This window comes from Apaloderma vittatum, unplaced genomic scaffold (genome assembly GCF_000703405.1).
Source record: "Apaloderma vittatum isolate BGI_N311 unplaced genomic scaffold, ASM70340v1 scaffold16464, whole genome shotgun sequence".
Taxonomy (NCBI): Eukaryota; Metazoa; Chordata; class Aves; order Trogoniformes; family Trogonidae; genus Apaloderma; species Apaloderma vittatum.
Window position 1 is genome coordinate 21,089 of NW_009713372.1, and position 27,435 is coordinate 48,523.

Genomic DNA, 27,435 nt, shown 5'->3' on the forward strand with positions numbered 1-27,435 from the left:
AGTACAATGCAACCCTCCCTCCAGCTTGTATTGGTGCCACCGAGTTACCTATGAGCTCTTCTCTGCACATGATCTTCCTTGGAGCCAAATCTGCAGCATCCTCAGGTTGTCTTCACTTCATGTTGCTACCATTTGCTTGAAACATGTAGTACCAAGAGGCTGCCCTGTGTTTGATATCTTTGCCTGTGCTTGGGAGGCTGGGATTGCTGTGTTCTTCAGAAATGCACCAGGGGAATGTGCCCCACCAAAGCACTGATTGACTGGGGACGTGCAGCTAACCATTTCCTAGAAGGCATCAGGCAGAACAGGTTAAACTGTGTCCAGCTGGGGAGGTTACACTGGCTGGAGCACAGGCTGATAAAGGGCATTCTTAGAAGCACTTGTTTTTGGCAGACAGACCAGACAGGAAAGAAGAGGCACTTCCTAAGCTACAGTTTGTGGTTTGCTTAAACACTGACCACAGTATCTTGGCAAAACGTGCCTTAATGTAAGCAGCTGCAGCAAACTGCTCTGGAGCAATCAGCAGAGAAGACCTGTCAGGCTATGGGGAGCATCCAAAATAAAGCAAAGCCACTAACTGAGGGAATTGCCTACACACAACTTTCCCCTGCTTTCCCCCCTCAAAGGGCAAATCTCCCTTCTGACCCTAGTACCAGATGGCATAACTTCTGCAGAGCTGGATGGCAAGTTGAGATCGGAGGCCTCCACCCAACAAGAGTCACTTTTCATCCCCCAAAGCAGAATCCTTCTGTGACCTCATGATTTGGTAGAGAGTTTCCCTGAAGTGCTGGTCCCGGCTCAGTCTTTTGGCTGCTTCTTTCAGCTCCTCGATGTTTTCAGCTTCTGCTTGTGAGAAGACGAAGGACTGAGACTGCTTCACTGAAACAAGAGTAGCACAGAAAGGTCAGCACTCTCCATCAGGGACACATAATGAAGACAAAGCTTCTCTAGAGCACACGAGCCACGCGATCAACACAACAGAGCCTGACGAGGGATGAGCCAACCGTTGCACTCTAACAGCTTAACTCCTATTTTCAGAGGAGGAAAACGATGACAGTGTGGAAACACACTTCTCTTTCTTACAATAGATTTAGGGCTCTACGTAGAACCTGATCTAACCTTGCAGGTAGCCACTCTGAGCACTGGAATGGACAATATCCAGGTGTCCCTTCCAACCCAACTCAGAGACAGGCAACCAGTGCTCAGACTCGGTGGCTGCTTTCTGGGTAAGGAAGCTCCAAGTTTCTCTGTACCTCCATTCTACTACTGGGGAACATGAAATATGAACCACATTTGTGGACCTTACTGCTCTGCCAGCCCCATCTGCACGTATCTGCTCCCACAGGACATAGAGTAAGAAGCTGCCCGATACCTACAGTCATTCCACGAAACACTGGCTCTCCGGCGGTGGAAGCGGCAGCTTTTTATGCGACGCGTGGCAGCCTTGTGGATGTACACAGAGTTCTTCATAATCACAGGCATCTTGGCCTCCAGCTCGGCGTTGCGGATGCACTCTTCAAAGAACTCTGAGGAGAAGACACCACTGTGAGCAGTGATGTGAGACACACTTCAAGCTATGAACCAGTCACAAGGGACTGCACTCACTGATGGGCTGAGCCAGGAAATGACATTCAGCACCTCCCTGGATCTTCATGAACAACAATCCATGAAGCTCCAGAATATCACAGGAATGAACAAGTTCAAAGTGACAAAAAACCTCCAGTTCCCAAAAAATGCATACTGAAATTACAGAAGGAACTGCAACCACCCATTCCCCACCAATCATTCCCACAAATGCTCAAGAATCAACTGCTGCAAGCCTTTGATACTGTGATAAAACCTCTTACCTCTTGCAACAGAAGGGTCTGAAGCCTTGGTCATCACACTTTCTTTGAAGGACTTCTAAAACTAAATCTAACTGCGAAAGGGAGGTGTTGGCAACATCGGCACGAGCACACACCCCCAAGGTCACACATGGCCAGGGATTTTTTTAATAGCATAGCAAATACTTACACATGCATACCTACATTACAGGCTCTGATCAAAGCCCCATGTCCAAATTCTGACAACTTTATTTTGTCCTGATCTGCCACACAAGCTGCTTTTTCTGGTCCATTTTCCCTCTTAACCAGCATATCTTCTGCCATTCCAGTTGTGGTGCCCTCCTGCCTGTTGCCAGCCCTTGCTGGTCAGAGGGCTCACATGCAAATGCACCCCAACTCTTACATGGAAGGGCAGGGCAGAGCTGCAGGAACCACTTGGAAGCACTGAGGCAGTCGGTGTTGGGACTGACATTAAAGGAAACATTGTTGGTCCCTCAATTTCTCTGGTGTTTTGCTCATCAGTACGTTTTTACCCTTCTGAAGAAAACATCCCCCCCAAAAGCTAAGACTGGAAAGGAATATCAAGAGGCATTTAGTGGCATTTAAGAAGTTACTTCTGCTCTGTGCAGGTAGCTCAGCTTAAGCTGAATGCTGAGCTCAACACATCTACTTTTGCTCTGTTTTCTTACTATGGGTCTGAGCCAGTGGGATGAAGTTCAGAATCCAGGCCTTTTGTCTCAGTTTAGACATCTGATGTAGAAACTACTGAATAATACTTATTTTATTTACATATATTTTTATATAGGAATTATAAATATACATATATATGAAAAATGTTTATACATGTATTTATACTTATATATGTAACAGGGCTCAGAATGCCACAGGACTTTTTGACTTTTCTCTATTGGCCCAATATATCCACCTTTCACTGAACTGAAGCCTTAACTGCACAGATACAGCATCCTCCTACCAGCTTCCCCCTATGCTATATTTGAGGATGGAAAACAAGCAAGACTTCACCCAGTTGAAGCTGCTAATGTCAATTTCCAAACCTGCCTCAGGCCAGACACTAGGGTAATGCCCCATCTTACCCAAAATTTAAAAATAATTAAAAAAAAAAAGACAGAGAAGCAGGGATAAGCTGTGAGGAACCCAAACCTTACACCTGCACTGTGGACTGCAGTTGTCTCATCTGAGCAGTGCTGGGCTGATGCAGTGATCCAGCTCTAAATATGAATCCAAACTTCACCTGCTGGGTCACCTACCAGCACGTTGCTACAGCAACCACGGTCCTCCTCAAACTGCTGATGTTCTCATAATCAAGGCTGAGAAAAGATTATTTTGAGCAGAATCAGATGACTCTTTATAACTCAAACCTAGTCAGTCTTTACAGCTCTGGCACAGCTTTCCTGTTTGACGTTTTAGGAGGCGTTTTCTCATCTCTGCCCCAGGTTTGTCTTCCACCCAAGAGGGAAGGCTGGGATAATTTTGCCCTCATTTGAGGGTAAACCACCAAGTACCTGCATAACATCTCCTGGCTCCTCAAAAGGGAGGTGTGGTTGAGATACAAGGATTTGGGAGAGCACACTATGTGCAGCTTTGCTAATTTGGGAACTTCTTTTTGAGTCTGAGAAGATGGGTAGAAATATTTCCTTTCTCAGAGCTTTCTCATCAATAGAGAGGATGGGTGACCAACTTACTCTTCAAGTTACTGACATCTGCTTTCATCTTCTCCTCTTTCTCCTTGTTGCAATCCAGAGAGTTTAAGCCTTGCTCCAAGCTCTGCAATGCTTCCTCAGCTTCTCTCAGTCTCCTCTCCAGATCCATGCGCACCTTCACCTCAGCCTAAGGAAGAGAGTAAGGGTTGCTGAAAAACAGCTTGCATTTCAATAACCATCCTGATAAGTTGTAAGATCTGCAAGGGACCCACCAAACAGATGAAAATGAAATGACGACAGTAAGAAAAAAACCAACAGAAATATTGTAAGACAATGTAAAAGTTGTCCTTCAGGTCTTCAGGCAAAATCTGAATTTGAAGTCCAGATTATTTTAGTAATTCTCCTTTACACTGACTTTCATTCTCACAGCTTTCCTCTTATTGTATTAACTATGGCATTTCAACATGTGAATTTGTGCTTATGCGAGTACTTGCAGCTGAGCAGGAATAGGAGGACATCTTTCCAGCTTGAGATAAAGGCAGTAAAATCCCATAAAGGGGTGTACAGTACTTAGCTTCAGAAACAAATCAGAAGTTAGAATTAAAGGATAATATCAGTAGCAGCTTAACAAATGAGAATAATACAGCTTCGGTCAACTTAGCTTTAGTTTGGCAAAGTGGAAGGTTACAGGATAAGAAAATCTTGGAGGTGCAGAAAAGAGGAAAATTGGTGTGGTTTTGGACAAAATATTTGTAGAAGGAAGTTGAGTTTCAAATAGCCAATAAAGAGCATAACCTTTACATTATTTAGATTAAAATAAAATAGCTTACTTTGTCTAGTTGCCTCTGCATAGATTAAGGTATCTTCCATTACAGGGATAACAAAGGAGGTCTGGGACCTCACCTGCATTCCTCTGCTTTTGAACGCAAGCTTATGCAGAGGATCCTGAAGATTTACAAACCTTAAGATTGATTCTCTGAGTGCAAGAGATGAGGGATGATTTCTGCTCAGTTCTTCAATGTCCATATTAGCATTTCTTTGAAAAATAATCTTTATCCTTGTGTCTACTTTCCTCTTTTACTTTTTTTCCCTTCATTCCATCTTTAGATGATGCTTTCACAATAGTAATTGAAAAGACTTTTACTGAATGGCTTAATCAGGCCTCAGAATGAGAAAATAAACAGTAGTGCTACACAAGTACAACACAGCAGCTTCAGGTGTTTCCACGACATGAAGCACAGCAAAAGAAGATTTGAGACCACAAAACGAAAATAGAATAAAGACGAGTCTCTCCCTTGATAGGGGATGAACCGAAAGTGAAAACGAGAGAACTCTGGGCCCAGGGACAGCAATATGTGACATATGCAGGGGATACCTTGAGGTCCCTCTCCGTTTGCTGCTTCTCCGCTGTGAGCTCCGCGAGCGAGTTCTGCAGCGCTTGCGCCTGGGAAGAGTAAAACTCCCGCTCCTCCTCCAGTGCTCGGGACCGCTCCTCATTCTCCTTCATTCTGCAACACAGCACAAGCAAAGGAAGATGACAATTCCCACCCCAGCACAGCTCACAGGAGGGAAGGGGCTCAGTATCATGTTGGGGCGTTGTTTATGTATATATATATAAGATGTTATGTATATAAAAAATACCTGGCTGCCCTGAGAAAAGAGGCTCCAACAGGAGTACTCTCTGTGTTTCACTTCAGTAACACAAGCATTGCTGGAGAAAGTGAGGTGGACAGTTCTTAAATGGAACATTCTCTACCTCCAGGCAAGGTGCAGGAGCACCAATCAATTCTTATGTACAGGTCCACGAACAACAAATGGATTCACGCTGCCCAAGTCCTGATTTGAAAGGAGCAGGCTGAAGTGGCAGCAAGGAGTTCAGCTGCCCCATCTCACTCTGTCCTCTCTGGAGGGTTTATAACCTGAACTCCTGCCATGGGAACCAGACAAGCTTCCGGACTTGTGTTGGCAACCAAAAAGGAAGTCAGCAGAGTCATGTCATTTGGTTCCACTAAGGGCAAGCAGGGCAGAAGTGTCCTCTTGCCTTTACTGCACCCAAGAATGAAAATTATAAAGGATCTTCCCTTTCAGCCAGTCTCAGAATAACAAGTGAAGAGTCTTGAGGCAATCCTGATATTAATCCTGGAAATATTTAGCCATGCCCTTTCTGATTGCCTCCTATCTGTGAGGGGGACAACTACCTCTTTTCCCACCACCCTCTTCACCCTGGAACGTATCTTGTCCCACATCCCTGCCTCTGGCACCACTGTAAGAGCCTCTGCCCCCACTTCACCTCTTCTCTGCCACGAGTTTCTCCTCCAGAAGTTGCTGCATCTTCTCTTCAATCTGTTGCAGGCTGCAGTGCAGCCCCCAGATGGGGCTTTGCTCCTTGCTGGGGCTGGCTGGAGGTGGGAGCTGACTCTCATTTTCTTCCAGCATCTCCAGCATTTGCTGCTTTTCCAGGGAGAGCTCCTTGAAGAAGGGCAGAGACTGTCAGTATCAGCCAAGCCTAATGTTTCCACTCCTGTTCCTGTCTGTTCCTCCCCATTGAGTCCCTCCATCCTGACATCCACACGCCTCATTCAGGTTAAAAAAAAAAGGAATAAAAATCTGGTTTTCATTTTGTACCTGTCTTACGAGGAGCAAGCCTTCACTATGCAAGGGGGTGAGAACCTGCAGGCTCTTTTGGCCTGATATGCTAGCAAGGACCCAGCCCAGGGACTGGAACCTTGTGCTTCCCTAGTGCATCACAGCTGCAGGCAGCTTCCCTGCCTTCCCTCCTCACCTTCGTCCTCAGTGTGAATTAGAAGTGTACTCTCTGTGGTACTTCTGACTGTGGGGCAATAGGACTTATCACACTGTTTCCCTGTGAAGTGTTTGGTCTGGTTGGCTTTCCCTAGCTTTCCAGGTCTCTTTTCATACCCATAACTGTGAGCAAGGAGAAAAGCTCAAAGGAACGTCAGTGACAGATTTTTTTTGGACAAACTTGCAGGATCTGACACGAGCATTAAGGATGACATTGAGGCATCAGAAGGCCAGCTGTGTGGAAACTTCAAACAATATACAGCTAGAAAAGCAACTTTCCTCCATTACACAAGAGTGGTAGCAAGAAAGGAAAGGGTTTCATACATCAGTGCTCATTCTGTTTCCTAAATTCCCATGTGATACACAATTCCCTAGGAAACACACTCCCATCTGTGAACAAGGAATGCCTCTGCACTGCTCCAATTTCCACCAGGACCTAGGGAGTTGCAGTTAAAAAAAAAATTAAAAAAATATAAAGTAGGAAGCTATCACAGACTGACAGCCATGCTGGCTGGAAGGGACCCTCTGGTAGGCTCTAGTTCAGGTTTCTGTTCAGAGCTGGTCTATCAACAGAGCAAGCTATGGTTGGCTGTGGCTTTCTACAGTCTAGTTGTGAAAACCTTCCAAGAAGGATGTGCCGCAGGCTCTCCCATTGCCTGCCTGCCTGTCTGGGGAAAAGTCTCTCCCCAGTGTTCAACCTGAGCTTCACAAATTGCAACTTATGGTTATTGTCCTACATTCCACCACTTGGTCCTGCTGAGAGAAGTTCGGTTCTGCTGTGCTCCATGTCACTTCTAGTCTTTTTCTGCAGGGGATTTTGACCTTTATATCAGCTACCAAAACAAACCTGTTCATCCACACAGGACTTAACTCTGGCACTAGTGGATTTACTCCACAGGATGGCATTGCTTTCAGCCCTGGTCACTTCTCATGGATCATTCCCAAAATGCTGTCACTCAGAGGGCAGAAATGGTCACTCACCTCTAGGGTTTTCTGTAAGGACTGTGTCAAGCTTCGCAACTCTTTCTTTTCTTCCTCCACTCCTTTAAGCGAGCGGGCTGTGAGCTCCAGCTCCCTAAAGAAGATTAAAAAAAAAGAAATAGAAAAAAGGTGATAGCTATTGCATGGGAACACTGGCCATGCTCAGACTGTGGATCTCTTAGTGCAGGACATATGAATGGTTGTTGGTACAAGCAGTCCTGGAGAATTTGGAGCTTGTCAGGAACCATGACATGTTGAACATACTACAGGTGTCCAGGAATTCTACTGTGTCTCCTAATCATCAAACCAAAACCAGCTCTTCATGGCCTTTTCTAGCAAGGACTGGGTCACAGTTGCAACTGGAAGAGCTCCAATAAGGCAGAGTCATATCTAAACAGATGTAGGTCTATGAGAACCAAAACAGTTTGCAAAATCACAGTGGCTTTTCTGAGATATTATTTAGGAAGAAAAAAGGAAAAAAAAAAGGAAAAAAAAAAAGAGGGCAATGCCAAAACATGCTCTTTCAACGCTCAGAGAAAAGCACTTGGATTCTTCCTTTTCTCAATACATTTGCTGTTCATATTTTGCATAGTGTAACTGTTTAAATGACAAGATTATTCTTGGTGAGGCAACTTCATCATCCACCCAGCATCATTCAGCTGATGGTGGGAAACCAGAGTCAGGTGTCTGGAGCCCACACTGGTCAGTCAAACTAACTGCCTCTCTGAAATCCTTTCTCATCTGTCTATTGCCATGCTACCCCAACTAATCTGGGGTTTGCTCATGTCCCAGCCCTTTGAAAATGAAGTTGCTGGAGCTGTGAACATGAAATGAAAGTAAGTTGTATTCCACTGGTCACACAAGTGGTAGCCAATGCAGGCAAACAGATCTCAGCCCTTTCTGCTTTGATAAATACAGCATGTATCTCCGTCCTACATGCACAAAATAGGTGGATTTTATGAACTGTTTTGCTTCACCGCTGCAGCAGCATTTCTGCCCAGTGTGCAACTTCCTGTCCCATTCCTGCCCTGCTCTCTTACCGCCTGATCTGTTCCTGCTCCAGCCGCAGCTCCCGCACCACCTCTTCAAACTGGTGCTTCTCTGCTTCCAGGACCTGGTTCAGACGCTCAAGTTCCTGGACCAAAAAAAGAAGACAGATACGTACTTTGCTGACACAATTACAGTTAGGAAAGTCTTCCCTGTTAACAATGCCTGGGATTTTCCACCTGAGCTGTGCAGAGCCACAAGTTATCCAATTTCACCACGCTTTTGTCCACGGGTAATTACAAGGGATTGAAGGTTAGTTGAGAATTTCCAGACATCCAGAAATCCCTGCCAGGTTACGACGCACCTGGAAATCCCAGAGATGCTCCCTGCACAGATCTGTTCTGTTCCACATATACAGAAGGTGCAAACTCCCTGGGAAAGCTGGACTCAACATGCACCTACCAATGCCAGGCACCCACACGTGCAGGTACAGAAAGCCCAGACAGACTGTGACATCCCCAGTACTGTTGTGCCTGAAGTGTGCTATTTCTACTAGTTCAGCCTTGCTTCACATCCCGGCTGGGACAGGAATCATAGAATGTCTTTGGGATGGAAGGAACCTTTAAAGATCATCTAGTCCAACCCCCCTACAGGGGGGGTTGAGCAGGGATATCTTCAACTACATCAGGTTGCTCAGAGCCCTGTCCAACTTGACCTTGACCATTTCCACGGATCAGACTTCTACCACCTTCTCTGGCCAACTTGTCCCAATGTTTCACCACCCTCATCATAAAAAATTTCTGCTTTGTAGCTAGTCTGAATCTGCTCTCTTCTAGTTTAAAACCATTAGCCCTTAACCTATCCCAACAGATCTTGCTAAAAAGATTGTCCCCATATTTCTTAGGTCCCCTTTAAGTACTGAAAACAACAATAAACTTGATAAATTAAGGTATAATAGTCACATCCAAGGGAATGCTCTCTTGAATTTTCCCTAATGCAACATTTATTGTTCTCTCCATCTCTGTGCAAAGAACAAATCACATTGCTTTTTGCTACTCCTTGTTTGTCACAACAGTATCTCTATACTAGAACAATATCAGGTCTGTTTATTTGCTTTCTAACTGTGGAGACAGACAAGTTGATTGCCAAGGGCTTCTTGAATCTGCCAAATAACAAGTGTATAATTCAACCAAGTGAATGTGAGTTTAATCTGATTGTCCTCCTGGAGATATAGTCACAAGCACACTGCATGGAGAGTGTCTGGGAAGAGGAGCAAGAATATGCCTCCAGGATCCATCCCATGGAATGGCTCTTGTTCTTTCCTTCATCCACAGGGCCCAGGGATTGGGTGGAGACTCTTCTGGCTCCTCAGCCTCCCTTCCTGAACTCTGATATGCCTTCAAAGCAACAACTCCCATCCTCCCAGTCCTGCCACACAGAAGTTGAAGGAAATTGGCTTGTGATGAACACTCACCTCTTTTTGCTCCCTCTGCAGACACAACTCTTCTGTTTCTTCCATTAGCTTATCTGCAAACACACACACACAAAGGTCAAATGCAGAAAAAAGCAATTTATATCCTGGGGATATTTATGAGCATAAAACACTGTTTGCAGGTTGAAAATGCAGTGTTCCCTATTGCTCTATGGGTATCTATCTGGGAGGATCCAAAGGCTGAGATGACATTAATGGGACATTCTGCAATTTCCCTCCTGCCAAATAACTTAAACTAAACCATATTGCTATGTACTCCTTTCTATGATTTCCTCTCAGTATTCTTAAAAAGCAATAACAAACTAACCTTTGCTGTCCTTCATCCAAGTCAGAAAAATATTCTTACCTCTGCTTCACACAGGAGGAAGCCAAGGTGCCGGCAGGTGAAGCAGGTGCACAGGGTTGCACACAGCGGAGCAGCAGTCAGTTCTCCTCCCACAGCCCAGCACCCCATCCCTGCCTGCCTTCGGCCCCCTGGAGCATCACCACCAGCTCCCTCTTCTCACCTCAGGATGCCCCAGCCAAGCCCAGAAATCAACCCCCTAACTCAGCCACAGGTGTCAAGGATAGTTCTCCTCAACATCAGCTGCTCTTTTCTGCCAAGAAGGATGCTTGCCCACCAAAGACTCTGCTCTGATCCATACCTTGTGCCATGCTCTAACCTTAAACAGAGGCTCTGCCTTAGGCAGCTCGTGGTCCTGCTTGCAGGACACCAGACAGAAAGACATCCCTCACAGTTAAGCCCAGGGTTCAGCTCTCAGCTCCGCCACCCAGCTGCTGTGTGAGCAGGGGCAGATTACCTGTGGCATGTGATGATTAAATTTTCCCTATATTGGGCAAGGAGAATGCTATTGGTTTCCTTTATACCTGACGGGATTACTACTGCTGGCAGGATTACTACTACTAGGAGGAATGCAGACCTCTACCTCCTGCCTACAGCAGGGCTCCGGATGCCAGAGCAATCATGTTTTATTACCGAAGCTCTGCTGACCACCACTGCTGCCTTTCCTTCCCACTCTTCCTCCTCACCAGGACCCAGCACAGCTTCACTGCAACTAGACAGAGGCTCTCCCACCTTCCTTCTTCTTCCCCTCCCTGGTGGGGGCAAGCCCCCAAGGGCTTGGTGGGCTTCTGCAAAGTCCCTGCCTCATCCCAGCTGGGTGAGGGGCAGGTGGAAAGTAACTCCCAAGGCAGGATTCAGAGAATTCCCCAGAGCAGTGTTTGCCTCCTCCAGAGAGCCTCGACCTTCTACTGGGAGCAGTGCCTGACCTCAGCACTTAACTGCAGGATGGACACAGATCACTGGAACTAAGGCTAATGAGGCAGAAGCCTAGGCAGTTATAAAGGAATAAATAGACAACTGCTGTCAAAAGAAAGTAACCAACTGTGATAATTGACCAGCTCTGAATGTTCTGGTCATGGACCAAAGAACCCAGTGAAATATATATTTTATATTCCAAATATCTCCTGTTTGCCACAGGAGGTTATCATACTGTAGCCCTCTTTAGTCTCTTAAGTCGGCTCTAGCGGTTGCAAATAATGTTTTGACAAAACTTTCCTGTTTCTGATTTTCACCCTGCCTCTCTAACTCCTCTTCTCAGCACTCCCTCTTCTCTCTTTGCCAGATGTGGAACAACTCTTCCTCCTGCCTCACATACAAGCCCATCCACCAGCTCACATGTGAATGGAGCTTAGATGGCCAGAACAAACACACCTTGATACTTGAATTGTGACCGCTGTTACATGTGATATCATATACTGAGATCACACTTGACCAGTACAGATGCAGAAATGCAAAAGGCTCTTCAAGATTCCTCCAGTTATAATAATTAGGAGCATATACCACAAGCCCCTGCCAAAGTCATCACCAACCTGAAACATCCAAAGTCACTGCTTGCTTGTTTAAACCACAACGACGGTCCAGACAGGTCACTGGGCTCACACACACGACCACCAGCCCCTGGGTCAGAAGGACTCTCACACTTTGGGGAATGCTCTGATTCAGGAGGCATCTGGGTTAAAAACGCTACTTTCCCTTGGCTCTTGCTATAGGCAATGCGGGGAAGAGATGGCTGGGCCTCCCAGAGCAGTCAGAGTCCAGAAGTCTCTTTCAACATGAATTATTTTATGCTTATTTGGAGCAACTGCTCTCTCTCCATTGCCCACAGAGGAACCAATGACGAATTAGCCACTGCCATTAGACAGGACAAGAGGAAATGGGCTCAAGTTGTGCCCGGGGAGGTTTAGATTGGATAATAGGGAAAATTTTCTCACCAAAAGGGTTGTTAAGCACTGGAACAGGCTGCCCAGGGAAGCAGTTGAGTCACCATCCCTGGAGGTATTTATTTAAAAGACGTATAGATGAGGTGCTCAGGGACATGGCTTAGTGGTGGACCTGGCAGTGCTAAGTTAACAGTTCAGCCCAATGATCTTAAAGGTCTTTTCCAAACTAAATAATTCTATCAGACACCTTAAACAAGCCCATATAAATTCTCCCACTTCCAATAAGAACAGTGTGAGCAAATACAGAGTAAGACCAAAATAACCAGCTAGAGGAGGAAAACTCAGGCATGGAAAGTTGTGATCAGTCTCAGAAATACCAATTCTGTGTGATTCAGGGAGACAAAAGTATTGGCTGTTTCCCTGGTGAGCAGCTGAAATCAGCACATCAAGACTCCTTAGGGGCAAAAAACAGTCAAAGCACGATCCTCCTTTCACATTCCTCACAGATGTCCAGATCCTACCTTAACATTTTGACATTTTGATCCCCTTCAAAACCAGCTGCTATCTACTCAAAGTTTCATCCAGTAGAAGTCAACAGTAAAAGCCTGTAGCTGCTTGGCTTGACCATACTGACAACTCCAGAAAAGCAAAATTATTATTTTGGGCTTTACGACTTTTGCAAGTAAGAGTTTCCTACCTAAATACTCCTGTTTCTCCTTTGCCAGCTGTAATCCTTGGGCTTCCAAGCTCTCAATCATGGCTTCTCCCAGCTGGGCATTCTTCCAGGTCCTAGCAAGAGTAGACACAAAGCAGACAATGTAAGAAAGCCAAAGGCCCCATAGAGCAAGACAAGGGAGCAATCTGCCACAGAATCCAAACACACAGACTCACAACAATTGGAACAGCGATTCTCTAATTTTTAGGCCACAAATTAATTGGAGAAGTTTTCCTAGCATTCAGTAATTTTTTTTTAAATACAGGAGCTATATGTTACTCAAATGTTTTTTCAAGTGTTTTGGAGATTCCTACAATGAGCTTAGTCTTAAGGGCTCTCCAGACCAACTCAGCACATGCACAGCCTCCAGCTGCAACAGCTTGTATCTGGAACCCATCAAGTGGATCCCAACAGACTTTAGAACCAGATTTTAGCCTTTAACTCAACTAACTTCCCATCTGTCAGCAACATCGCTTCTGCAGCCTTCGAATATTTTGCTGCTAAAGCTACTCTTCTCCTTCAAACTTTATCCCTTTACTGACTCCTTCCCACAGCCTTCTTTCTTTGGCCTTTATGGTATCCATCATATCTCCTGGAACCAATCAATCCCTCCTCTGCTAAACCTGTAAGCCACTGGGATTTGGTGTCTGGCCCTACACTGTGAATTAAGTGCCTCTCCCTGCAAAAAACAACAAAGCACCAGAGATAAAAGCCAGACAAGATGCTGGCAAGTAGGGAAAGTTAAAGGAAGCAGGCATATTCAAAGGGGACTTTGTGTTATTGCAGGACCATTGGCCAGAGGATTTCAAGGTCTCTTGAACACATTATGAAACTAAACTGCAAAAAAGGCCTGTGGAGCAGATGCCTGTTACTGACTAGGCTGATGGACAGGGTGGGCTTTAATACAGATATTAAATACTAAGGACACACAAATCAAAACCAGAACCAGAAATAGAGTTTGCTGCTCACTTCTGTTCCTGTTCCATTAGAAAAAAAAAAAAACAACACCACATCTACACACATAAAGTACATAAAATCCATATGTAAAATGAATCCAAATCTATTTATATAGATGCACATACAGGAACAGCAATTGCTGCCTCAAAATTCTTCCATCTTTGTTAAGTGAGCTTATTAATATTAAATATCTGTAAGCTTTCCTGTACCAGGCCTCTCTAGGAGCCATTTGAAATGGTAGCTTTTCAGAAACTGTTGAGTTGGCAACCTCTTATAAAACAATTTCAAGGCAACCTGTACTTCATCTCTTACAAATATGTTAACCAGACAGCACCCCAGGGACCAGGCAGCTCACAGCTCCAGCAGCCCAAGCACTGCCTTGTGCTCTTTGCAGACAAATAGGTTTCTTTTCAGCTAATGAGCACCTAGGCTATTTCTAAACTGCAGAGGAAATTAGTACGCTAATTAAAAAGGTAATGCTTTGCCCACAGGTAGACATCTTCATCTTGAGTGAGAACATATGAGAGCAAATGTGTTTTTCCAGTAATATCCTCTGATTCAGGATGAATCTGATCCCAAAGAAACCAACTGCAAACAGCTCACGGAGGGGGGACACACACAGCAGAGTTCATTGTTTGATTACTTGGAAGGTTTCAAAACAGCTGCAGCCTTTAAGGTGTCTGTTCGTTAGATACACTTTTTGTCACTGCTCTCTCCCTTCCCCAGCCTAACAAGCTGTTTCTCTGTCTGTAACTCAAAGGTTACTACACCCACTGCTGTATAACTTAGAAGATGCACCTGTATCACTGTGTCGCGTTTGAGCTTTTATTCCTTTCATGTGCCGGAACGAGTGCTGGTGTGTAACCGCAGCAGCGGGCAGGTACAGGCTACAGCTTCAGCTGCGGGGAGAGCAAGTGCTTTTGTTATTTTGTACTTCTTACCAAATGAGCTTTCATCAGAAAAAGCCACATTGCTTAAAGTGCTGGAAAGCACAGGGTCAGGAAGGCTCTCAAGACAAGTAGAAAATGTCCTTGTAATATACTCCTTTTAAAAAAAAAACCAAAACAACAAAACCCAAAGCAGTATAATATCTCTAGTACAGCTCAGATATCTTTTCCAGTCCTTTTGCAGTACTGAGATCTTCTCTCTAGCTCTACCTGCATTTTACCTTTCTCAGTAACCAATTTTTAGCACGCTTCATGGTCCACAGGATGTATGCGTTATGTTACCTGTTTTTTCTTCCCATTGCCCACCATGTCTATTTTTAACCAATGCAGGGAATGCTGCTATGGAGATAGTGAGTGTACGTGTGCCCCCTTCCCACACCAGCAGCAGGAAAAGCCTCTCTGGGCAGGAAGAGAGACTGGTCCTGGCCAGCTGAGAGTAGGGGCTTTGTGCATTTCCAAAAAGCTTTCAAGACTTGGCAAGTGGGATATGTCCAAGCCACAGCACGCTGGAAAGGTGGAGAGAGCATCGGCTCGCCTCTGTGCTAAGTGGTTTCCATATCAAGCCAGGAAGCTTAAAAAGGAAGGAAGAGGTGGAGGCATCGCTGAGCAGACCGTGAAGGTGGAGGTAACGAGCAGTTGTGCAGGCACAGACACACACACACACAGAGCCCTAGGTGTAAAGAGGCAGCAGAAAAAAATAGAAACAAAGGATAGAGGAGGCTTCCCATTATGGGTTCATTTTTTCCTCTTTCCTCTATTTAACAAAATCTCAGTCTATGGAGCTGGGTGCTTTTGAGGATGTTGAGGTGGGGTTTTTCTTTGGTTGGTTTTAAATAACGAGGGAGGCTGTAGGATGATCACAATGCTGCAGTGCCGTCAGCTGTGCAATCTCCATCTAGGAACAGCAGGGCACTAAAACAGGTTGCCTAGAAGATTTCAGCTGTGTCCTTTTAGTTTTCCTGTTCACTGCAGATCAATTTACTGGCCCACGCTGTGCCTTTCTGGCTGCTGCTTAGCTTCCAACCTGACCCTGCCAACATAAATCACATAATCTGTTCTTTTCCTCACACGCAGGCTATCACCAGCACTGATCAGCCCAGCATTGAAGCTGCATCGCTCTCCTCCCATGCAAGAACAAAAGCAGAGAGGGGAGAGGAGGGGAGAGGGTGTCTCAGGCACATCTTCATCTCCGTGCAGGTAGCTTGCTTTACGATAGCAGTCACTACCTAGCTCCTGGCTTAAACACTAGTGCTGGAATATTGAAGCAAAGCCTAGAGAACAGGCTGGCTCTGTGAAGTAAGCAGCCACACAGGAATTTGCTTGTGAGAACCCCTCGAGCTGTGCAGCCATCTTCCTTCCTTCCCATACGTACCTGAAAGATGAATTTGGCCCCAAATAGTTACCATCAGCAATAGTTAAGTTTAATATCGGTGAAGGCAAGTGCAGACCTACTGAAAAAACCCCTCTGAATTCCTCAAGGGCTAAATCTGGGTTCCTCCTCCTCTCCAGTGGCTAAGCCTACTCACGCACAAGATCCTATGCTCTGCCCTGGGTCTAGTGTCCCACAGGGCTTGTGCTCCCACGAAGCTGTAGTGTGCACCCTTTGTAACGGACAGCTTTGCGCTGCGCTTCATACAGTACCACGGAGGTAAGAGCTTGCTCCAACACCAAAGCCAGGCTCACTGCAGCAGAGCTGAGCTTGTCTTGGGCTGATCCACCGTAATGCTGTGTTCCCCATTAATTACAAACAAGCATTTTAAGCCTCGCAACATTGGAATTAACTGTGAATCTGGTTTTACCATGCACACATGCACACACACACTGGTATTACAAGTTAAATTTGCCTGAAAGAGCAGCTTTTGTCCCTATGGTTACAAAAGACCACATACACACATTGTAACACAGCCAGGAAGGGCAGAGCAAAACGCTCATTGATTCAAGCCTCACAACTGAATAGTGGGCTCTGCTCTGCAGACCCTGGAAGTTTCCACTTGGCTGGGAAAGTCAAACCCCTGTTTAGGTGCCTGCATCCACTGAGATTTAGAACGAGCCTCCTCTGTTTTTGCAGGACAGCTACTCATTGTACTCTCTTGATTCCTGGGGGCTGAGGGATCGCAGAGCTGGTGTCAACAAACTGCAGATCTCTCCAGCGTTCTGGTGAACAATATGGAGTTCACAGTCCATATTGTACACACAGAGCAATCAAACCCTCTTGCCTCTGCAGGTGGGATGGAAATGCTTTGCTAACACCTCCTCCCCTGGGATTTAACCTGCCTCCACACTTCAGAATTAAGCTGCATTTAGAGGCCAAATCCTGCCTCTGTGTGGCCTGAGTGCCTGAGGATCTGGGCAGAAGGGATAGCCAGATCCTTATCCTTTCTAGATTCCTCATGAGTTCTTGTCCTCAGGACCATGTGAAAATGAATTATATAGCAGATGCCACTTGGTGTATCAGCATTTGACAGATGACAGCCTGGGATTGCTAGCAAAGGGTCACCCTGTACACCACACCTCACAACAGGGTGGGAAGCTTCGGGTCATTTTTAGAGCATTCTCATTTAAGCAAAAAGATGGGTCTGGGAGGCAAGTGAAGGTCTCATTAGTCTTCGGGAGCTTGTCTGCCTCCCCACAGTCCTTTCTAGTCAGGCTTCTTCCTCTTTATAAATCTACAGAACAGATCAAGAACAAGGAATAGAAAGAAGCTTACACTTTTCCAGACTCCTGTAGCATCTCCAGCCACTGAGCCTGCTCAAACTCTGATTCAGCTGCTAGAACAATGTTACCCTAGAAGAGCGGAGGGGGAAAAAAAAACCTGCATTAGAGAGGCTGGTGCCTTATCCACCTCCGTGCACTCAGGGCATAAACTGCAGCCAGCCAGCACAGCTGTGGTGGGAAGAGAGCCCACCACAGGCTTCCACTGCTGCAGAAAGCATCACGTGGGAACAAATGTGACCCAGGCCAACCACACACTGGAAAGAGATGCCCACAGCAAGCGGTCATAGCAGGAATAAAATGATAGGGCAACATGAGCTCTAGGGCTCTTGAGTATCTCTCTACTGGTCTGCTAGTGTCATAACTGACCTGCTGTCAGAAAGAGCAAGTTTCTTTGTTGGTTGTCCAAATGGGAGCAACAGCAAAGCCTTAAGGGAACCTGGGATGCTACACCACCCTCTCTCTTAGGATCGTCTGCCCGGAGCGGACAGGAGTACTTTGGTGGGGTGGGGAAAACTGCCAATCCAGCTCTGCTCATCAGCAATAAAATGTTTTGGCTTTTTTGAGGAGAAAAGAAGTCTACTTACATGGAAGTCTTCATGAGAGATCTTTATGGCATAAGGCATGTTGAGCTCTTCTTTGGGCTCCACGATGCAACCTCCCAGGGGTATGACACCCTGGGGATAAACCAGAGTGCTCTAATCAGTCAGCAAAATCAAGTACAACTATTAACTAACCAGGAGCTGAACTTTCACCCTCAGTCACTTGTGGGCACCTGCCCAGCCTTGGCTATCCCAGGAGGGGCAATACACGCAATTCCTGAAAAGCAGGGGGACTCCCACCATGACCAGGAGACCCCCAGGTGGTATCTGAAAGGGGCTAAAGGTGGCTCTCCTGCATTCAGCTTGAAGGGAAGGCTGCTAGCTCAAACATGGAAGTCAGAGCTCTTTCATTAAGGAGGAGGTGATGTTCCGACACGGGCAGATGTTGCAGATTCACAGTGTGGTTCCATGAGAGAACCATGTGCATCCATTACAGTCACCACCAGCAGGTCAACACCCCACATGTGCCCTGCTGCCCCTAACTAGGCCAGGTGAAATCAGCACCTTCGGAAGCTCATGTGGTTCATCAGCCTCTGGTGACTACAGTGGATAAAAGCAGACTCAGAGCACAGAATCCACCCTGTGAGAGCTCCAGAGGCTGCTTCTCAGGGCTGAGGACACATGGGTCAGCAGGAGCTGGCTGTGACCACTTACAAGTGCAAGTACAGGTTAGGAACAAGCAGCAGCCAAAGCTGTTAGCCTCACCACTGGCTTTGCCAACAGAATTCCCATAGCCCCAAGATAGTTGATTAGGAGATCATGAAAACAAGGGAATACACCTGCTATCAGCTAAAAAAATATTGAGGTCGTTTATCTGCTGAATCATTCAGGAGCCCGAAGAGGTACTGACACAATTCTTGCTTTTTTAAAGGTTTCCCTGGATCTGTGAGAAATTTGTGGCTTACCTCTTCTTCACTTGCTGGGCCCATGGAGGGTGGGAGAAGCTAGAAACAGGAAAGCCCTCTCTCCCATGCAAATGCTGCTCACCTTGGGGTGGATATTGAAGTATTTATTGCTTTCAAAACTCTTCTTCTCACTCTCAGCATAGTAGAGCAGGAAACTTTCCTTAATGATGAAGAACCTTTGAAACAGAGAAAGGAAATAAATTCTTCAAGGACAAAAGTCATGGATCACAGCACAAGAAAATCTCCACCTAACTCAAGCAGCTTCAAGCACTGAAGGCAAACCATAGCACCATTTACTCACAGGGGAAGGGGACGTCAATCTGTGTCTGAGACAGGTGCATAGCCAAAACCTTTTTGGCATCTTAACCTGTATCCGCTCTATTTAGCCCCTGTATTGTATTGAACCTGTTGGAAGGGAGCCAATCCTTTTTTTAAGGGTCTCTCTCATATGGACTAAGAGCAACTACAGGCTTCTTTTTGCAATCAAAAACCTCTCACCCTCTTTCCTTCTGTCATGGCATCAGCCAGAAGGGAAGAGTTTCCACCGCAACACTGAGTTTTGTGGCAGGGAGAGTCACAGGTGAGCATCCCCAAGCAGTTCTCCAGGCAAAAGATTGGCCACAAGAGCAGTTGGGAGTAGAAATAAATTTTAGAGATAATTTTAAGCAGAGCTCCAAGCAAAGCGTCCTGTAATTGACCTTTGTAAATACAAAGGAAATTGATTTTTTTTTCTTATATGCGTCACTTTAAAATGTCCCTTGTTCTGCTCAGTTAGCCTTAGGTATGCTCTGATGAACACGGTACAGTAGCCACAAAATATCATAGCTTCTGGAAACCAAGCCTCTAACTTACTGGAGAATGTCCTCAAAATCACAATTAAAGGAGTGTCACTTTTAGCTTTTTTGGCTGTTCAGAACACTGCTGAGGGAGTCCCTCTTTCCTTCAAAAATTGAGGTTGCATTTACCCTACAGACAATAGTGCACGCGAAGAGCTATCTGGCTTAGCTTAAATTTGGTCTAAATCTCTGCAGCAATCACAACTGCTGAAGAGCAGATGAAAAACATGGAGATGAGTTCAGTATGGAGGTTCCAAGTGAGTAAATGACAAAGGAAACATGTTGCACTGTTCTGTACATATTTTCTGATACGAGAAAAGAGGGATTGGGAAAGAAAGTGAAAGGAAATAAGGTGAAAATTAATAAAGAATGCCCAAAACACTGCTGTGTAATTCACTTTCATGCAGTCCTGAGGACAAGAACTCATGAGGAACCTAGAAAGCATAAGGCATTTCTGTGAATAACGAGAACATCCCCAGGAAATCCCTCCTGCTTGAGCAGAAAAGCCTCCACTGATAGGGATCGGGAAGAGACTTCTCCGGGCAGTGCTTTCCAGTGGTGCAGCCTGGGGATTCCTGTGCCTCGCTCCTAAGGCCACCATGAGTGCTGGGCTACAGGCCAAGGGCTCTCCATCTGCCCATCCCAGCCCGGTCCTCTCCTGAAGGAGAAGGAGCTTGGAGCCAAGCACTGCCTCCTGTACGGATGAGCACAGCAACTTGTCACCAGTTTAGTTCCTAAAGCTAAAGAAAGAAGTCAAGGCTGGTGGATAATGATAACGTTAATAATGATAATAATCATTGCGAAAAGCTTTTTCACTTCCACCAGCTCCTATCTCTTGCTCTTCTGATGCAGCTTTGGCAACATAGGTGAAATTGCCACATGCCATCAAAACACAAGCCGTGGGCTCACAGAGGAACCAAAAACCACAGAACAAAGCTGAACTTCTGCAGTAAGCTTGAGCTGTGAACCTACTGTGTGCCTCCTCCAAAATGCTTACAAGTGACAGTCATTGAACATGTGCATGTGTATATCCAGAAATCTTCTGAACGTACAAACATCAGCAGCAACTACTGTCCCCCAATTTTTTTCTTCTCCTTGCCAACTCATCTGTTGAGATCAGAGGTGGGGAGAAGAGGCCAACTTGCTTCCTCAGCAGGACTCTGTCTTCTCATTGGAACCTCCAGGAACATCATGATTGACTGCCCAACCTCACCTCTTGTTCCTGACCACAGCCTGGCACAATCTCTCTAAGCAGAACAGCACAACTCTGTGCAAAAATCACTCTTCTGCACTGAGCTCATTTAGTCGGTAGCGAACCGAAAAGGTGCTCATTCACAGTGCAGCCTGTCCTTATCCAAGTAGGAGCAATTACTATTCAACTTCCACCCATAGGACCACCCCCCTTCCAGCCTGAGCTCATGTCCCACCCAGTGCACCTCCCAGAGGAGCTGCATCTAACATCTCCTCAGCTGGGAAAGCAATGCGTGACCTCACTGGTGGTGCCTGTCCATACTGACTGTGATTGTAAGAGGTACCTCAGGTGGACAGGGAGATGGACTGTCCATGGGACATAATTTGCTTTCCCTGTGATGGAAATCTCCATCCTAAATCTCTTGCTAGCATCACAGACCAGGGACCAGAATGGTTTCCTCATGACAGTAGGCAGGGATGGGAAGGATCATCCCAGAGAAGGCTGGGAGCTGAACTGCTCACACAATTTTGAGACACTGGCCCATTTAGCAGAAGCATTAGATACCTCTGTGGGACACATTAAGGATGGAGTGGATTCGCTGAGGTCTCACCTCTTTGTGAAACAAGGATTGGCATTTTTAGATATATCTGAATTAACAGCAAAGGCAGCCACAGCACCTGCAGCAGGCACAGAGCTGATCCTGGCTAAGGCAGTTATCAGAGACAGCTCCACAGAGCAGAGAGGGCTTGTTTCTGGTTCCTCCCCTCCGCATCAGTTCTGTGAGCAGCAGCTTTGTGCCTCTCTGTTTAATTTTAACTTCCACTTCTCATCGTTAACTCTATAAGAAAATTTTCTTATGACTAGCTGCATCTTCAATTTATGTCCTTAATGCTTAGTTCAACAAGCACTTGATTTTTTAGAGAGGCTTGTTACTTCATCATCTGCACAATAAATACAGAAATAACAGCTTCAAAGAACAATTCTGCCTGGCCAATGGGCTGTGCTTGGTCCAATGGGTCAGACTGAATAAGAGATGGGGCACAAATACAAAACTAAGGAGTAAAAAACAACACATCACATGAAACGGAGAAAGCTTATTCACTAACTCCCAGTTGAAGCCAGGGTTTAGTTGGTTACATACTTTTTGTCTGCTCAGTGCTCCTGATAATCCCTGTATTATAGATTATGCTCCAGTGAAAAACAAAACCAAGAACAAAGCGTAACACAGATCTCTGAGAACTGATGTGCCTCTGGCAGATTAATGAACTTTTAGATCCCTGACCTCACAGATGTGGAGAGAATATATGGGGATTCAGAATGAAAATGTGCAAAATAAAGAGTTTTCAAAATAATAGCAGCAAAACTCCAGAGTACTTAATGAAGGAAAAACACTGAGGATCTGGTTAGGTTATAGGCATAATGTATTAATGCTCACATCATATTCCCTCATCTATCCTTGCCTGGAAGGCAGCACCTAAACAACCAATATCACCACTTGATCTTTGATTTTCATGACAAAGTCTCCACACAACAATACAATGATAGTTAAATGAAGCATGATGGCAAGAGGAATGAAGCAAAGGAGTAGAGGAAAAGAAGTTAGGAGACTCGAGAGTAATTTGAAGACTAAAGCAGCAGCCAGGCAAGAGCAGAAAGGGAGAAGATGACCAAGGGAAAAGGGGGAGAGACATCCCATTAGGGCTGGGACTGGGAAGCTCGAGACACCAAACACATCTGAATTAAGCACAGCATGCCAGCAGAAGAAAGGAGAGTGCTGGGAAGACAGAAGTGTATTTTGAATACAAATAAGGAACCAAACCCCAAAATATTTAAAATCAGAGAAGCATTCAAAAAGATCTTGAGAGCAGCAACAGAGGTGACAGCACTGAGAAGACCTGGTACAACCCTGCATGTCCCACAGTGCAGCACAGGTCATACAAGAGCCATTCAGGCACAGTCAACTCCTTTGGGTCACTCATCCCTTGTTGTGAGATTCTGCACTACGAAACTACTGAAACCACGGTGTAATTAAACTGGAATAGCAGAGGAACAGTCCAAGTGACTTGGATGTAAAGCCAGAGACATGATTTACCAGGATTAGACACAACAACTCTACACTGGACAAGTAGAGCTACCCCAATCTATGGGGACAAAGTGCTTTCTTTGTGTCACAGAGGGCTAACGAGATTAATTAGCTAAACTTTGTAAAAGTTTTTGAAGTGACAGTGGCCCACGTGAAGTATTTGCATTATAAACCTGTGGCAGTCTCACTGGTCTGTCCTTCCATTGGTGGTTTTCTGGGCACCAGTCAAGGAGCACAGGCAGCAAATCCCAGCTACTAGATCAGCCCTGTTCTCCCTCCATGGGACAGCTCAGGAAAAGAAAAATATCAGCACATCAGCTCAGAGACCGTGGTACCTGTCCCTTGCTCTTCCTTTCCTGACAGCTCCAGGCTTTTCTGCCTGCCTCCTGCCCTGGCACCTGGCTGGGCAAGGAGTGGGCAGAGGTGGATGCTTCCTGACAGCAACCAGCCAAATGGGACATTTATGAGGGCAAGAGGGAAGCACATACTTGGCTTGACTCACAGCTCCCACTGCTCCCTTGCTGCTCACACACACACTTTCCAGGGTTTTCTAGAGCAGAAGACAGTCCTAAGCAATTATCCTTTCCATCTGTGCTGTGACCACATCCAACTGGTCACCATTCTGCTAGAAAATGAGGTTACGTGCATGCTTTGCAGTGCCACAGACAGCACTGGTCCAAGAGAAGGTAACATTTCTCTCTTAACTGTGCTGTTTCCCTCCTTCCAGCCCTGACCTGGCATCTCTGATGGATTCACTCAGAGGTATAAGTGTGCTTCATTCTCTATTCTTTTCAGTTCCTCATGTTCCACCTTGCTTTTCTGACTCTGGTTGACCCCTGAGAAGATGCCCTCCTGGAACTGTCCCACTTAGTCCCAAAGTCTCACACCTGAATGGTGACAGTCACCCTATAGCCTGACATTTTCTTATGAGGCTGGGATTATTCACAGTAGAGAGGGATGTGTCACCTGCAAAACTACATTTATGCCACATCTAGGGCAGGTAGGTGCCACCTTGGGTGTTTCATTCCAGACTCCGTACCAGGCTGATGCCATTACCAGTGCAGCTTTCATAGTGGTGAAGAGAAAGCTGCTTGCTAGAAAGAAGAATGGAGTGTGGTTTGGTGGGAGGAGGAGGACCATAAGTCAAGAGTTGAGAATATGACTTCCCACAGCCACTCCAGCAGTGACCCAGTATTAGTCTGGTCAAAAGCAGCAGTGAACTCTGAAGATGGTTGCATCTCTCTTGGAAGGATATTAGTTCACAAGGAAAGAAAACTTACATTAGGGATAGATAGCTCCTGTCTCTTGGAGAGATAGGAGCTAGGGTGCTGCTGCTGGCAGCACGCTCAGACATCAGTGCTGGCAGATGAACACAGCCACACTGGTCCAGTGCCACCAGCACCCAGCCTGCTGCCAGTCAGTACTCAACGCAGCACAGCAGTGCTGTGGGACAGACCCTTGTGTGGGACAAGGGAAAGGACTCAAAAAGCTCCAGAAAACTGCCTCATGCCAAGTCTCGTTCTCCTCATGCATGCCATCAGAGCACAAGGCTCTGCTATTCCTTCTTGCTCAAACTCCACTGCTGTGAAATCCCCAAACTTGAGATTTCCATCACCAAAGCACTGGACACCGTGCCTGGACTTCTTTTCTCAATTGATTATCCAGTCAGGCCCCATCCTTCCCTTAAACACTTGCTTTTCTTCTCAGTGTCTCTGGCAGCACTCTTGACAGTCGAATGAATGAGATCAAGCCAGTAAGTGTCACACATCTCAACACAGACCCATCAGCACTGCTGGTGTGGTCAATCCTCCTGTTACATACTGGTTCATCTCCTGTAGCTTGGAAAGAAACTTCCCTTGGGATGCAGAATACTACTACTGTAAATACCAAATAGATAAAATGTTAGTAATCCAAGATACCAGGACAAAAATCTAGATTGCTAAGAGATCAAATCCTCAAATGTGTCTAGCCATAGTAATTTTTTTCTCTTAATTGGAGTGAGAAATCTTCTCTTTTTCATAAAATAATGCACTTGACCAGCTGTGTCTTGCTGGACATGAGGGGTAAGTGCAGGAATGGATTAATTGTTCCTTATCCCCCCTGTAATGACTGGCTTAGAGAAAACATGCAAGATTTTTTAATTTAAAGCAAATCTGTCCTGAGATTAAAAAAAAAAAAAATCTTATTGTTCCTCCTCTTCCAGTCTTTTTACTCCAGAAGCCACATCCTTCCAAACCCGACAGATTCCCTATGTTCATCTCCTACTGATTTGTCCCTGGTCCCCCAGGACCCCCAGCTGTCGTGCTGGCAGCGAGCTTTGCAAATCATCCCTGCCCCAGGGCTACCCTCCCCATCTCTTCCCACCTGCTCTCACTAAAATATTTACCACTTGCTGAAGATGGGGGTGACTTCTAGGAATTGAACAGCACTAAATAAATAATGACAGAGAGAGCAGAGATAGGCTATTTGCCTGCAAGAAATTTTGATTAGGAAGAAGAAAGCCTTTTAAGGATGTCTTCTTGATAGTAAGTTTCCTTCCCCTTCATTATTCTGTCCACTTCTTTTCTGTAACACAGTCACATTAGTTTCCAGACATATTTAATTTAAATATCAATGTCTGGGAGCTGAGTAGGGAGCATCAGCACAAATTCTTTCCTGGCTATTTTTTTTTCAGAGTGGGGGAATTACAAAATAAAACCTACACACAGGTCAAAGACACACAGGCTAAAAATACAAATGTGCTTTCCAAGAAATGCTGAACTACTTTTCAGGCCACAGCATCTTTACAGGTTTAGACTGGGCAGCACTGTGATTATGACACAGAGCACAACTGGGAAAGCTGGGTTTAGAAATGGATTTGATGTGCTGTATCTACGCTGCAGACTGCGGCACAAAGGTACCCACAAAAGGTAAGTACCAGGGATAGCCAACAGACATTGCTCACGTGCAGGTTAATTTATTCTTCCAAAAAGCCTTGAGACGCACAAAGGCTACAGAACTGCTTTTTCAGCTCAGGCTTCCTGTGCTGTCTTTTGTTAGTGACTCATTTGTGCCTTTTCCCAGTGGCAGTGGAAGGAGAAAACAACATTACTTTGCTTTTTTGGCAGACTTTTTCATCTGCCGATATCAAACTACCAAAGGTGGGTCAGTATTGCCATCCTTCAGTAGCTCACAACAACAAATCCTGGGTCACAAATCATGTCTCTGGCAGTGGTAGGGTGAAAATGCAAGTTTCTCAGCTGCTAGCCTTCTAACTGAATCATTTGCCAATGATGTCCATCAGCAGTGACATTATTCTGCCATCCAGGAATGCTGGAAGGCTTTAATCCATTGGATCATGTGCCCCTAGTGAGCAATGAGAAAGAGCTGTACCATGTTTCTGTGCAAGTGCCCCTCCATAAACAGTCGTGTCTCATCATTTGACAGCCAGTGGAAAACTCTCCTGTGAGATTCAGTGATTCACATAAAGAAACTACACCAACTTTACACCTCCAGCTGACCCATTGCTTCAGTATCACAGAACATACTTCTGTCCTTCTAAAAGGTGATGACAGCAGTTGTTTTCAAGCTCCAAACTTCCTGGCTGCTGATATACAACAGACAGCAGCTTACAACTCCCTAGCCCCAGACAGGACTGAATTCAGAGCCACCTTCCCCTCCATCAGGGAAGAGAGCCTGCATTTGCCTTTCCAAGCACGCCAGCACCTTCATGCAGAGCAGCAGTACGGGTGCTGCTCCACAAACCCCTGCAGACCCTACACATGCCCAGTCAGTTCAGCCTAAGGACTCAAGGAGTTCTAGCAAGTGCTAATGAACAGATCACAAGATAATTATGCAGAGGAGGCAGCTAGTCCCTATTCCTACCCCAATGTGCACATAAGCACGGGGTCTGGGCAGATAAAGAAGAAAGCACAATGGGGTGCCACGTGTGGAAAGCAGACTCAGAACAGCAGGGAAGCTATGCCCAAAGTTTCATCCCCAGTCTCTGCCTGGCTAGCTGCACTTGAAGACCCAAGCACTCTAACTCTGCCTTACCCCAGCACCCTTAGGCTTTGTATTTCACCTGAGCATCCCTCAGCGACTGTGGCTTACCTCCTGGACCATTTGGCTGACTGTCTCCCAAAGGGTCTCTTCCAGAGCACGCCGTACAGCTGCACCTTGGTGCTGATGTCCAAAGCATCTGAATCTGCCTGCTCCATGGACGGAGAAGGGGATACGGAACTGGATTTTGAAGTGAACATTATAGAGGGATTTGGGTTGAACTCTTCCCTCTCTGCGCGGCAGCCCAGGGAATCCGATTAAATGCAATGAACCAGAAGGACGTAACCAGTCCCTCCAAGCGGCAGACAGAGAGACTAGGCTATGGTTTGAATCAATAACTTGATTGCTCAGCGCTCAGTCAATAATTCTCTCCCTGATGCACAGATGATGAGAATTTCCTCATTGCGTATTGCTTCCTGATGCATTACAGACAGCACATAAACCAGCTCAAGGAGAAAAAAAAAAAAAAGAATAAA

The 27,435-nt window shown here is 45.7% G+C and overlaps 1 protein-coding gene across 1 annotated transcript; it reads right to left on the reverse strand.

Moving 5' to 3' along the window:
- Positions 1-710: 710 nt before the first annotated feature.
- PLEKHD1 (pleckstrin homology domain containing, family D (with coiled-coil domains) member 1) lies at positions 711-27,159 on the reverse strand. Its single transcript, XM_009868355.1, has 13 exons — positions 27,011-27,159; positions 18,890-18,983; positions 17,888-17,977; positions 17,296-17,372; positions 12,667-12,758; positions 9,729-9,781; positions 8,308-8,402; positions 7,268-7,361; positions 5,775-5,953; positions 4,860-4,992; positions 3,527-3,671; positions 1,377-1,526; positions 711-879 (listed from the first exon to the last, which is right to left on the reverse strand). Exons 1-13 carry the CDS (start codon positions 27,157-27,159, stop codon positions 719-721), a joined length of 1,512 nt encoding a protein of 503 aa, XP_009866657.1. The 3' UTR covers positions 711-718.
- Positions 27,160-27,435: the final 276 nt, after the last annotated feature.

Coding starts and splice junctions, on each gene's coding strand:
- PLEKHD1 (XM_009868355.1), bottom strand. CDS start 27,159: ATGTTCACTTCAAAATCCAGTTCCGTATCCCCTTCTCCGTCCATGGAG. Junction 17,373..17,887: donor TCTCTCATGAAGACTTCCAT/GTAAGTAGACTT, acceptor CCGCTCTTCTAG/GGTAACATTGTTCTAGCAGC. Junction 9,782..12,666: donor GGAGAAACAGGAGTATTTAG/GTAGGAAACTCT, acceptor GTGTGTTTGCAG/ATAAGCTAATGGAAGAAACA.